Below are 14,220 nucleotides of genomic sequence, written 5' to 3'. Positions count from 1 at the left end.
ATGTTATCCCTCATTCATGTCTTTGGGATCATTATCAAAGAATTCCACATGGTTTAATAAGCAATATCTACCCTTGATAAAACCAAAATGGGTTGGGTCAAGTGTGTTGAAGGTCACCTGTGTCCCTGTGGATAAAGTCCATGCTGATCTCTTTCCTATCCTTGCAGATAAGGTTTTGTAGGCTTATGAGTCAATGGTTATAGCTCTTCATGTTAACATATTTATGTACATTGCACATTACACAACATGTAATATTAATTTTTGTAGTGTAGGTGATATATGTGTGAAAAAAGTATTGAGACACCAGGGTTACAGTGCTTGGGGGAGGCAACACATGGCTGTATTGTAAATATGTGACATATTTTTAGATAGGGCCTTTAGATTGCTATGATTCCACTTGTAATTTCATGTCATAGACAGAAAAATGGACATAAACAGCAGTGATACTTAATATTTACTTTTCTATAAAGTGTTGAGCACCTGGTTTGTGTGACAATTGGCAAAGTGTTTGCACATGTGAGATATACTTTCCCTGTTTGCACATAGCTAAGCAGTGCACAAATGCAGGCCACATTGCTAAAGCCTGACAGTTAGCACTGAGTCTAAGAAACACACCTACTACTTAACTGACTCTGTGGCAGCAAGTGTAATTGCATTGACACATTTCTTTTTGAGCCCAGATGATACTGGGTTTGAATCCAGGTGTGTATAAGACTTTTAAATACTTTTAAATAATCAGTGAGGATGCAAAGACATTAATCCTTTATAGTACATGTGTTGCTGTATGTTGGCATAGTGCAATGGGGTTAAGTGAGATTGCGCAGAGATAACTGTAGCATTGTACCTCTGCTTAATGTTGTTTGGCATTGCTGTGCAATGTGAAACTGTGCAAACATAGATGCCAAAAAGTGAAGGGATCCATTGCTTTTTCTGCTGCTTATGTGTGTTGTGTGTGATTCTATATTGACCAGATTGTAGGTGTTAAAATGGGGTATATAGGCAAGTGGTAAAATTGGGAGCAAGCAGGGGTAGAACAAAGGGAAAGCAATACAGGAATGTGCAGAAAAGCCCAAATCCATTACCAGTGAACACACTTTAATGCAAGCACTTTAATCAAAAAAGCACTTTCGTTAAAGTATGTTAAAAAAAAACAGAAAATCTACTTGAATGCAGGGGGGCAAGCCCCACTGCAACCCCCATTGGGGGGCTGCGCCCCTACTTTACTATTCTCACTCAGAGGACACACTAGAGTGGGGAAAAGGGAATTTTCCCTTACCGCACCATAGTATGACCAGAACAACAAGCATGCTTACTCGAAAGTGCTGCTTCGGTGAACAGCACTTTTACGCAAGTATGCTCACCAAATTGAGATTTGGTGAAAGATGCAGTCAAGCATATGTAAGGATCCCATACATATATATATATATATATATATATATATATATATATATATAGCTATATATCTATCTATGTATATATATATATATATATATATATATATATATATATATACTCATAGGATCATAAGAGGTCACTAGGCTAATGGCCCTGGGGCCCTTACAAGCCTAGCCAAAAGTTTATCCCCAAAAAGAAACCTCAGTCAGCACCTCCCACCCCTGTCAGTGAGGGACACAGGTGGAAACCCTAGGACAAATTTGTGTCTTCCCATCCACTCATCAAGGTTGCACTTGAAGAGGGTCAGTGAGGTACTCTGTTGGATGTCTATAGGAAGTCTATTCCAGAGATGGGGCAGCCTCTGGGAGACAAACTTGTCCCTCCAGCAGGTTTTGTTGATGCTGCATATTAGATTCAGGCCTTTCATATGAGTAATACGCTAGGAGTTAGACTTATGGATATGGATCATCTCTGGTAGGGCAGGGTCCGAGATTGCCTTGTAGGCAAAACACAGATCACATCTGAGCAATCTGTACAATACCAAGTAGAGTGACAGTGATTTGATCCTGCCCGCACAGGACAGATTTTGGAGGCCATGGATTCTTTTTGTGAGGTATTTCTGTAGCCTTTCCAGTTGGTGCAGATGTTTGGAGAGGTACATACCAAATGGGGCATTATACTCAATTATTGGTCTTATGAGGGAGGAGTATAGAGAAGTAATAACCTCCTTTTTTCTGGATGCAGTTCCTTTACTTATGAGATGAACCAAGTAAAAGGCTTTTCTGACCACTGCCACTATATGATGGTCAAATGTGAGATTGTTATCAACCTGAGTACCCAGGTTGCTCACCAATGGTTGTGTTATTAGGGGGTTGCCGTTGACATGGTAACCAGTAGGGGCCATGTTTTTGCTGAAAGGTATGGTGATACATTGTTTGCATTTAGCTTGAGGCCATGACTTTGGCACCAGTCATTAGTTGCTTTGACACCCTCTTGTAGTATGTTAACATCATTTGAGGAGTCAATGACAGTACCGAACTTAGAGTTGTCTGCAAACTTGGTCAGCCACAGGCCTTTTGTCTTTGCCAGGACCTCTGAGATGTAGATGCAAAACAGTAGGGGGCCCCAAGACAGATCCCTGGGGAACTCCACTAGTGACAGGTCTGCTATCAGAGGTGGAGGCACCTTTTTTGACCTTGAGGGTCCTGTCAGTGAGCCAGTTGGCCACCCACCTGATGAGATAGGGATTTACACCAAGTTGTCTTAGCTTCTCGATGATGCCCAAGTGGATGATTGTGTCAAGGGCCTTGGCCAACTCAAGGTAAGCTATATGTACTGGCTTTCCCTCATCCAGGGCTTTGGTGACAGTCTCACAGAAGTCAGCCAGGTTCAACAGGCAAGATCTGTCCTTGACAAATCCAAACTGGGTGAGGTTAAGTGCTTGGTTATTGCCTATGTCCTCGTTTATGAGATCTATAATAATAGACTCCATGGCTTTACAGATCAGACTTGTCAAGCTAATGGGGAAGTAGTTTCCAGGGTCAATAGTGGCATGGCCGTTGCGCAAAGGGATAACAATGGCAGTTCTCCATTCTGCTGGAATGAAGCCTGTACTTAGGCTGTGGTTGAAAAGTCATCTTTTGAGAAGTTTTTTTAGCTTTATTACAGCTGGAGGAGGTTGGATGGGGTAGAAACTTTGAATGAGGCAGTCTGATGATGTGATCTCACCAGGGAGGATGTTGGTGAGGACCAAGTCCAGAATGTTATCTCCCCTTGTGGTGGATGAGGCGAGCTGGTCTAGTGCATTAGAAATGATGAAGTCGAGAAATCATTGAGTGAGTGCATTAGTGCAGGAATACTTCGCCCAGTCTATGGTGGGGTAGTTGAATCACTGAATGAGTGCATTAGTGCAGGAATACTTCACCCTGTCTATAGTGGGATAGTTGAAGTCACCAAGGATCAGGGTGTCGGAGGGGTACCTTGATATAGTCAAGTAGATCCAGGTAAGAGGAGTGGAAATCCTGAGTCATAGAGGGGAGTCTATAGCTGGCTATATCTTGGATGGATGTCTTACAAACCGTCAGCTGTACTGGGAGTAGTTCCAGTGTGTCATGCTGGCAAACCAGTCCTGAGGTGTGCCTGTCCTTAATGAAGATAGAGACTCTACCACCCTAGTCTTCCTGACCTCATTTTGGGGTCCGAATATGTGGAAAGAGGTATAGCCTGGTAAGCCAAGGGTGCTGTCCGCAGCCCTGAACCAAGTTTCCCATGGCCACACAGACATCAGCATCTTCCAGTGCAAGGAGAGCCTCCAGTGAGTGCATTTTCAGGTCAAGGCTCCTAGCATTAAGCAGCATGACCTTCAATTTGCTTTTTGACAGATCTTTTATGTTGGAAGATTTGTCTTTGGGATATGGCCTAAAAAAAGCACAATGGTGGAGGTGAGAGCCTTGGCCAGTACCCAGAATATCAGTGATGACAGGTTGAGGCCATCTATGGCAAAGTATTGAAGCATCGAGGCTTGTCAACCATGTCATCCCAGAAAGACAGATACTGGACCCTCTTGGATACACACACACACACATACACACACACACACACACACACACAGTTGTGCATTTATTGTGATGTAAATGTTATGTGTGAGGATTTATGTTTGTATGTGAGACTGCTTTGGGGTTTCATGGTATTGTTTGATCAATCATTTATATTGATGTGTGTTCATGTTTATGGGACTTTTATGAGCATTTTGTATGTTGTGAAAATAGGCCATTAAACAAACCACTTCAACATTTAAACAAAATGCAAAAATATAATAATAATAATAATAATAATAATAATACACCACATCTACTTTTAAGATTCTAACTAATAATGGAAAACTGATAAGCGAAGCTTGCAGTCAAGAAACTTCTTCTTCGCAAAACCCAGAGTAGCAAATATTTGTTATTTGCTATTTGGGCCCAGACCCCAAATGTTGGGTGTATATGTGTAAAACAGAGGTAGACACAGTAGTTAAGAACTCAGGAAAATAAGAAAGAAAGAAAGAAAGAAAGAAGAAAGAAAGGAACATGTGGCTATTCCTGATTTTTAATTAATTGTATTTATTTATTTATTTTTATGAAGGGGCATGATAGTAATCCTTTTAAAAAACAAAATGGACACAATAAGTGTTCTTATTGCCGCTTGTTTTTTTTTAATCTTTTTAAAACCTTCATGATCCACTATTTTCAGATGCAAAGACTATGTTTCTTAAGTTTTCTTAGCTAACCATTTTTGGTAAAAATCTTAAGTGAGTCTGAATAAACTGTGTTATCAATATACAGAGATGGAAGCATAGTCTCTTGATTAAAATTTACAGTAAGTTATAACAGTCATTCATGTATTTAGATTAAACAGAGATATAACTGAAAGTTAGTGAACCAATGAATCAGGATAACATTATCTTGTTCTAGAATGATATTGAATTATCCATTTTATATTTATTTTTTACTTTTGTACTCTTTTGTAGGTGAATTCAAGTAGCAACATAATTGGCAATTTGATTCCAGGGGCCCAGTACCGAGCTGTGGTTTACTTAAGAAATGGACCTTATATTGGCCCACCTTCCACTGCTGTGACCTTTGGTTTAGGTAAAGCCATTTTTCTACATCTTGAAAATATATAGAGAGAAGGATACAAGAAAAGTAATAGATGAAGCTTATGAAATGCATACTTTTAAGTTTTTTTTTTATAAAAAATGGCTACAACAATGCAAGGCATTCACATATTTAAATGTTTTTATATATGTTACATAATATTGCCCTAAAGTATATTCTGTTTGATTTGTTACTGTTAAAGTTTTAGTTTATATTTATGTAACATTAGTTCAGTACACCATTATTGTGTGTGTGTGTGTGTGTGTGTGTGTGTGTGTGTGTGTGTGTGTGTGTGTGTGTGTGTGTGTGTGTGTGTGTGTTTATGTGCATATGAGCATGTGCCTATGTGTCTTTGTTTCCTGTTCCCAAGATCCTTAAGAGAAATGTTTCTCTTTTTGTTGCTTCTGATGGTGGGCATTAAAACATTGATTTTGTGGTGGTAATGTGCGGAAGATGTATTGCCAAATGTACCTTTACAGGTGTTAAAATGAAAAGTCTAATGAAGGAAAAGCAAAATGAAGTGTCATGTCAGCAAGATGAGTACAGGGGATTACATTGGGTAATCCAGATGAAAACGAAGTGGGACTTTTGGTGCATGAGTTCCAGGGTCTACTTCATCAAGACTGTTGTTAGATTCAGATCGACTTTTCCTTTTCCCTGAGGCCAATGGTACTGGATGATCAAACTCTCTAAACGTTATTCCAATTTGTAAAGGTGACATGATGTATTTACTTAAACTACTCTTAATATGCTGTCTAAGCTACATAAGCAGTATACTATTGTATAATGTTGATCAAACTACTTTACTGTTTTATAAATATATATTTATAAATATGTATATATACATACATACACATACACACAGATATATAATTATTTACTTAAATAACAATCTATATAATGTGCGTACCATTTAATTCTAAACCTACACTGTTGTTTTTACTTTGCAAATGATTATCTGTTGTACATGTATTTGTAAGTGCCTTTTTGGTTGAGGTCATGGCAGAAAAGTCCCAACTACAACCAACTAAAAGTGTAACCAACAACGGAAAAAATAATAAAAACGTTCCATTTGTTTTGAGGTGGAATTTACTTTATTTAATAAAAAACACATAAAACCATTGACTAAGCACTTTTGCCCATGTTCCAGGGCATCATCAGAGTAAATTTTATTATTTTTTTATTGCATTTGTTGACCGGAAAAGTGCACTGGGCCTAGGAAGAGCCCATTTTCAGTGGAGGCCCGGGGAGAAAAGCTCCACAGTATTACATACATAAGCTCCACAGTAATACATACATAAGTAAAAGGACAATGTTGATGCACACAAAAGTAAAAAACAAAGTTGAATCATAGGACAATGTCATTCCATTAATTGCATACAAAAATCCTTAATTATATGCAAGAGTAAACTGTGTTAATGTGTAGGATCAAGTATTATGGGCAGTGGTATGACATGAGAGGAAAAGTAATGGCAGAAGTGGCAATAATGTGTTATAGTCAGCTATAGATGTGAAAATAGTGATGCCATGTAATTGGATAATCACATGAGTATATACATATATCTGTTGAGGTCTAAGGTGAGGAGAGTTGACTTCAGGGTAGAAAGCTGGTAACAGGTCAGAGTTAGTCAAGGTGACAGAAATGAGTCAGAATGATACAGAGGAGAAGAGGGGAGTGTTTGTTTAAGATTGATAAAGGGTGAGGTTCTTGAGTAGGAAATCAGGTTCTGGGGTTATTTGATGGGGTACAGGAGCATAGCTAGTGAGAGGAAAATGTAATTTGAAGGATTTTTTTAAGTCAGTAGGATTACTGATTGTCCTGAGTGAAGGAGGAAGATTATTCCATAACTTGGAGACAGAATAGGAGTACAGCATTTGGCCAGCTGAGAGTTTTGGTTTCTCAATAGATAATAACATTTTATTTTCAGACCTGAAATGGTGATTGGGGTGGTACATGGTCAGTATGGATGTGAGGGAAGGGCAGCTTTCAGGCTGAAAGATTATCTTGTGGGCTGTAGTTAATTGTAGGTAAGTAAGTTGGTGGGGGGGATTCTAGCCACTTTAGTTGATGCAGAGATGAGCAGTGGTGGGTAGAATATTTTATGCTTGTAGCAAATTTAGTGACGTTGTTGTAGCAAGAGTCAAGCTTATTTTTTAAGGAGGATTGTAGGTTGGTGAGGATGGGGGCTCTGTATAGAAGGGTTGGGAACAGGAAGGATGAGACCAAGGCCTTTTTAGCAGGGAGACTGAGGAAATAGTTATGCCTATATAAGGCACCCAGCTTTTGATGGGTTATTTTGATGTTGTGGATGTGAAGGTCAAAAGTTAATTTGTCATCAATGATGACATCTAGCAATTTAGTACTAGGGACAACTTCAATGATAGTGTTGTTGTGGAAACTAACAGTAAATAGAGATTTGTCAACAGGACTACATTTTGTGGGGGTTGACTTATTGGGGTTAAGGGCAAGGTGATTCTGGGACATCCAGTGCTCAGTAGAGGTAAATGCTTTTTGGGTAAGATGCTGTAATTCAGTGACAGATTTTGAGGAGCAGATGATTGTTGAGCCATCTGCATATTGGATGACAGTATTTTGAGTAAGAGTATTATGAAAGTTATTGACAAATATACTGAAATGGAGGGGACCCAGAATTGAGCCTTGAGGAACACATGTGTTAGTAGTAATGAAAGGGGAGGAGGAGTGTTGCCATCTGGTAGATTGTTGCCTATTGCTGAGATAGCTGGTAAACCATTGTAGGGTGGGGGGAGATAGGCTAAGGCTAGAGAGTTTAGTAAGCAGTAGGGAGTGGGAAATGGTGTCAAATGCCTTTGATAAATCAAGAAAGAGTGCAGAAATTAAGGAGTCAGCATCACAAGCTCTATTTACTGTGTCTAAGAAGGACATAAGGGCTGTATTGGTGTTATGTCCAGACCTGAAGCCATGTTGAGTGGGAAAACAATTGATGTTTTACTAGATGACTTATGAGCTGTGTATGGATGCATTTCTTTAATATTTTAGAGATGGGGGAAAGAATGGCAATGAGGCGGAAGTTTAAGATGTCAGAGTTGTTGCCGCCTTTGTGAATAGGGGTGACAAATGCTTTCTTCCAGATATATGGTATACAGGATTCTTGAATGGACCTGTTAAGGAGAATGCTGATAGGATAATAGGATAAGCAATGGAGGGGGGCTGCTAAGTTTGGTGGTGGTGTGAATAAAGTATATATTGAAGAGTGAAGCTAGTTCAAAGGGAGTTTTTTCTGGGTTTGGGCATGGGATATTGTTTGTTCCTGGGTGGACCTGGGAGTAAATTGCTCCCCAGAATTTTTTGGATTTTGTTTATGCTGATCTTGAATAGTTTGGATGTGTTCTTTTTTGTTTTTGACAACTAAGCATTTAGCCTGATTGCAAAGTTGTTTATATTCCATGAGATTGGTAGGAGTTTTGTTTTTTTTTGCCACTTTTTCCAGGCTTTGTCCCTAGAGGACATGACTTGCTTTGTGGTCTTTGCCAGTCAGTAAGCATGTTTTGCTTTGACGGTCTTTAGTCTGAGAGGAGCAAGACTATTTAGAGTCCTGAAGAATGTGGAATTAAAGAATTCCACAGCTTCATTAAGTGAAAGAAATGTCAGTTGGCTCCAGTTTGTTTCCTGCAGGATGTCACTGAGGATATTTTGGGAGAAGTGAGGTAGATCTCTGGTATATCTAAATTGATGATTGTTAGGTATAGAAGTGGGTTTATGGGTTATGAATGCTGGAGAGTGGTCACTAATACTGTCAGGGAGAGTGCCAAAGTAAGAGATTTTATCAGGATCAGAAACCTGGATCCAGTTCAAGGTGAAGCCTTTGTTTCTGTTATTGTCAGGTCTGGTAATATCAGAGATTAGTTGGAAGTAAATGTGAAGGCTGATAATTGTAGAGGGTTTTTTATTGGAGATGTCTAGCCAGTTGATATTAACATCACCTAGAATGATAATTCATTTTAGTATGTTGTCGCTTGTCCAGGCTAGAATTTCTTCAAGAATAGGAGGACTGCTGCCTGGGGAGATGTATATGACTATGATACAAAGGCTTTTGCAGTTATTGAGTTTGAGAAAGGTAACTAGTACCTCTGCAGAGGAAAAGGAGGGAATTGGTTTAGAATATGGAATAACAGTGTAGGTGCTTGGGAAAAGTAAGGCAACAGTTCTGCCTTTTTTGTGGAATCTGTCAGTTCTGAGGCAGGAGTAGTTTGGGGTTAGAAATTCAGAATCTTTGATATATGGTTCTAGCCATGTTTCAGTGATGGTGGTAAAATCTGGTTTATGTTGACTTAGCTATGCATGCATTTGGGGAATTTTGTTTCTAATGCTTTAAAGATTAATAGTGGTGAAGTTTAGGCATTTTGTGGAGCTGGGGGAATTATTAGAAGGGGAGAAGGGCCTGGGTTAGGATGTATATTATGAGAAGGGGGAGAAGGGCCTGAGTTAGGATGTATAACATCGCAAATGACTAGGTTACAGAGAGCTGAGAAGTTGCTAGGGAGGGGTTTTTTTTGGTGTTGCTAGAGTATTTGTGTACATGGTAGCAAGGAGGGTTATGTTGTGTGGAGACCAGGGTCTGTTTATTTTATAAAATTATATCAGTTTGATACAGACTAGAACAGATTGCAGTATAACTGGGGAGGGTGTGAAAGTTGGGTGATATAGTGGGAGAAGGTCAGGGAGGGATATGGGTGGCATGAAATGAAGACAGTCTTGGAAGGATAAAGAGGTAGAAAGTAAACGTGAGGAGAAAGATGTTGAAAAAGAGAGACATACCTGTGTAATATTAAATGTGGGTGGTCAAGGTGAATGTTGGTGAGTATGAGTGTGAGTGGGGTGTATTGGTAATGTTGCAGGAGTTTAAGGCAGTGTGGGATGTATGAGAGTATAATGGTGTATTTGGATTCCTGAAAGCTGAATTCAGTTATGTGTTGTGAGAGGTGGGGAAAATGGAAGTGGGTGGAGTCAGGAAGTGAGATGAGGTAGCAAGAAAGAAGAGAGTGAAGGGTGGAGTCTGAGGTGGCAGTGAGGATGGCTGTGAGTGGGATTGGTTTTTCAGAAGTGTGGGTGGTGTTTGGAGGAAGAGGTATGTGATTGGTGGTTGGGTGTGTAGTTGTGGCAAGGCTTGTGGGAATGGGGGTTTGCCCAGCTGGAAGAGGCAGGAGTGCCGAAAATAATCAGGCAGAAAGGGTTCAGCAATTAGGATGCTTGTTATCAGGTAGGTGGGCTGTGTTTGTCAGAGAGAAACATTTATTAAATTATAATAGGATGGAAAGGCTATTAGGGAGAGACTACATTCCCCTGATGTTAAATGTTAAAATGTTAATTTTCCAATGTAATTCGGCAGTATTTAAACATAACTTCCTTCCCCATTCCCATTAATTGCATCAATTAACTCATCCACTTGTCTATCTTAAAAACTTCATTTAAAATCACAGTTCATTTAAAATGTTTCCCCATTCATACATACCAATAAGTTGTACTTATAAAATCATACCAAATACATTCAAATCAAATAACATAAACTTAAATAAATGACATAACTAAAAAATACATGCATATACATATACATGGCAGAAAAGGGTCATTGGACCACCTTACCTACCTGGTTCATAAATGTTAAATAAATTAATTAGTTAAAATATTACACTTGTGGGTTTGGTTTGCAAAACAGCAACTCAAGAAATGCCTTTGCTTAATTTATTCTCTCAAGGAACTCTGTAATATTGGCTAGTGATAAAAATCAAGTTGTGTAACATAGTATCTTTATAGATTCATAGGTTCTTAGGTGTTTACTAGGCTAACGACCACAAGGGTCTTTTTAAGTCTATTCATATAGCCCAAATCTCTGGCAATTTCTGGTACCATTGATAAGTGTAGGCATTGGATTGGGAGATGAAACATTTAGAGGCTGCCTGGGTCCATTACAGACATAGGTGCCAAACTAAGGATGAACTTCCTGTTCTCCATCCAGTTGTTCAAATTACACTTGAATTGGGTTAGGGAGGAACTCTGTTTCACATGGATGAGAGGCCTGTTCCAGAGAAGAGGTAGTCTCTGAGATGCATACTTGTCTCTTCAGCATATCCTACTTATATCACAGGCAAATGTAAGTCTTTAGAACTGGTAATTCTGGTGCTGTTTGTTTTGTGGATATGAAGGAGGACTATCAGAGGGCAGTCTGACAATGCCTTACATGCCAGGCATAGATCTCCCCTCAACAGCCTGTAGGAGACAGAATACAAGGTTATGGCCTTGAGGCAGTCTGCACTGAACATGTTACTTATGCCCTGTATTATTTTAGTGAGGAACCTCTGTAGATGTTCCAGTTGTTGGATATGTCTGCTTAGGTACATACCAAAGGAGGCATTCTACTCAAAGATAGGTCTGATGACTGCCAAATACAGTGGAACAATGATGTCCTTGGACCTAGATGCCATACCTTTGTTTTATAAGTTGCACAACATAGAGTTATTTCCTCACTTCTGTAGACGTATGATGATCAAAGGCTAGATTGCAGTCTCTGTGTATCCTCAAGTTCATGACTACTGGGACAACTCTTGGGAGAGCAGTTAACAGGGGTGGATGACTTCCCAAAGGATACTATTATGCATTTCTTGGTGTTTAGTTTTAGTCCATGACTCTGAGACCATTTTTTGTCTATGTCACCCCTTACTGGAGAACATTTGTGTTAGCGCTCCTAATTTGCAATCATCTACAAATTTAGTCAGCCAGAGACCATTGACATTGGCCTTGACTTCAGAGAAGTAACTGCTAAAAAGGACATCAGGACAGTCCCTGAGTGTTCCGCCTTTTACTGGCCTCTTTATAGAGGTGGGCTCTTCAATTCTAACTTCTTAGTTCCTGTCTGTGAGCCAGCTGGCTGTCCACCAGGTGACACAAGGGTTTTTACCTAGTCTCTTAAGTTTGTCAACAATGCCAAAGTGGGATATTGTGGCAAATGCCTTGGCCAGGTGAAGGTAGCCAGTGTGAACCACTTTGCCCTCATCCACTGCTTTGGTGACCTTTTCAAAGAAGTCTAGCAGGCTGAGTAGGCATGACCTACCCTTGATGAAACCAACTTGGGTCGGGTCCAGTGTCTGGAGGTTTCTTATGTCATTATTGATCATTTCCATGATAATTCTTTCCATGGCTTCACATATGAGACTACTTCGAATTGTGGGTCTGTAGTTTCCAAGGTCTGTAGATGGCCCTCCTTTGTGCAGAGGGATGACTGTTACTGTTCTCCACTCATGAGGCACAAAGCCTGTTTGGGGGCTACGTTTAAATAGCAATTCCAGAGGATCTGATAGGTCATGTTTCATGCTGTTTAGAAGGCATCCTACGATACTGTCTGGAGCTATTGATGCAGTGTTCTTGACCTTAGAGAGAGCATTATGGACTTGTTCCCTGGTGATAGCAGGGGGGGTTATATTTGATGGTGTTTCTTGAGGGAAGATTAAGAGGGAAAGACTGGTAAAGTTGCAACTGAATTTGTCAGCCAGTAGGTTTGCTGTATTTCCTGGCTTAGTATAGGTGCTTCCATTAACAATGAGCTCTACACACATTTCAGTATTGCCTTTGAAGTTGTGGACATAACTAAAGAATGCCTTGGGGATGTCCTTGGCCTGAGAGGCCAAATTTATCTTATATTTGGCTTTGGTAGACATTATTTGTCCTCTGAGTTCTTTGTATAGTTTGAAAGTGCTCTTATCCTGCTGGGTGTAGTACCTCCTACTTTTTGCCCTGATTTTCTTCTTTCTGTTATACAGCCTATTGCTCTTGTGATTCCTCCAGGGTGGCTTGTTTTTTGAGTTAGTTCTTCACTTCTTCGTGTGGGTACAGCTGTCTCTATGCAGCTATTTACATGCTTGTATAGTGTTTCTGTGAACAGTTCTGTGCTGGCTGCAGTGTCCTCAGGCTTTATGGGAGTTTGAAATTTTGCCAGGTTATCTCTTAATAGTGGGGAGTTAGTCCTAGAGTAGTTCCTGAATATTCCAGGTTTAACTGGGGTTCCAGGTTTTACTTTTACTTCAAAGAGACCATTTTGTGATCTAATGTTACCAGAGAAGACATTACACATGAGGGTGTACAGTACTCTCCCATATTAGTGAGGACCAGATCCAGTATGGTCGCACCCCCTGGTCAGTATATTGACAATCTGGTCCAGGGTGTTTGTGTTTTGCAACATCTAGAAATCTCTGTGCCTGCACATTTAGTGTTGTGTATGATTGCCAGTTAATAGTGGTGTAATTAAAGTCACTCATAAGTATGGTATTGGGTTGGATGATGAGTGTTTCTAATAAGTCTATATACATGGTATGGGGCTCCTGGATCATAGAGGGGGACCTCAAGCTTGCAAGCAAATGGTATTGGATTTTGCATATGGTTCTTTGAAAATGGAGAAGCTCAAGTGCATTGTCCTGTTTGACCAGTCTTGAGAAATATTTATTTTTGATGTAAATTGAGACACATTCACCTTTAGTCCCTATCTGTGTAGTAGCTGGTCTAAATGTGTGGAACACATTATAACCTTGCACAGTTGGTGTGCTCTCTGCAGCTTTAAACCATGTGTCAATGACTGCAAAGACATCAGCATTCTCTATAGTGAAGAGTGCTTCTAGGGAGTGGAGTCTTTTGTTTAGACTCCTAGCATTAAACAGTGGCACCTTTAGATTTTCTTGGTTTTGATTAGGTGTCAAAGTACTTTCAGTTTAGCATTGCCTAGAAAGGCACTATGGGAAGAATGACAATGTTTGAGCTAATATTGGAAAGCCTAAAGGGGAGAGGTGCAGACCATCCCTGGCAAAGCAGCATGGTCTGTTGAACATCTCCTTGTATGCTGACAAATATTGCACCCCCTTAGAATGACACCAGAAACAAAGCCAGTTATTAAAGACAGTCGTCTTTTGCTCATATTGTGGCATCATTCTTGGAGATGGTAAAATGCTGCTCTGTGCTAGGCTCATACCAGCCTGGGACACATATTCCAAGAGTTCCATGATGTCTGTCTTCATATAGTCTAGAGCAGTACATGTCAGGTCATTTACACCCACAATAACTGTGACTTGAGTCATACTGGTGCTTGTAGTCCAATGACCTGAGTGCATGTGTAACGTGGCAGATCGTCTCCCCTGAAAAGCAACTGACCGTGATTTTCTCCTA

At 39.9% G+C, this 14,220-nt stretch overlaps 1 protein-coding gene across 4 annotated transcripts in view; it reads left to right on the top strand.

Moving 5' to 3' along the window:
* The window catches only part of PTPRO (protein tyrosine phosphatase receptor type O), a 1,723,724-nt gene that overhangs the window by 844,783 nt on the left and 864,721 nt on the right, over positions 1–14,220 (top strand). For all 4 annotated transcript variants that reach the window (XM_044088440.1, XM_044088442.1, XM_044088441.1 and 1 more), the window contains exon 8: positions 4,907–5,027. In XM_044088440.1, the coding sequence (XP_043944375.1) occupies positions 4,907–5,027 (121 nt within the window). The remainder of the gene's footprint in view (positions 1–4,906; positions 5,028–14,220) is intronic.

The sequence above is a fragment of the Protopterus annectens genome, chromosome 11.part0 (genome assembly GCF_019279795.1).
Source record: "Protopterus annectens isolate FY-2018-M chromosome 11.part0, PAN1.0, whole genome shotgun sequence".
Classification (NCBI taxonomy): Eukaryota; Metazoa; Chordata; order Ceratodontiformes; family Protopteridae; genus Protopterus; species Protopterus annectens.
This window is presented reverse-complemented; position numbering and strand designations above follow the sequence as displayed.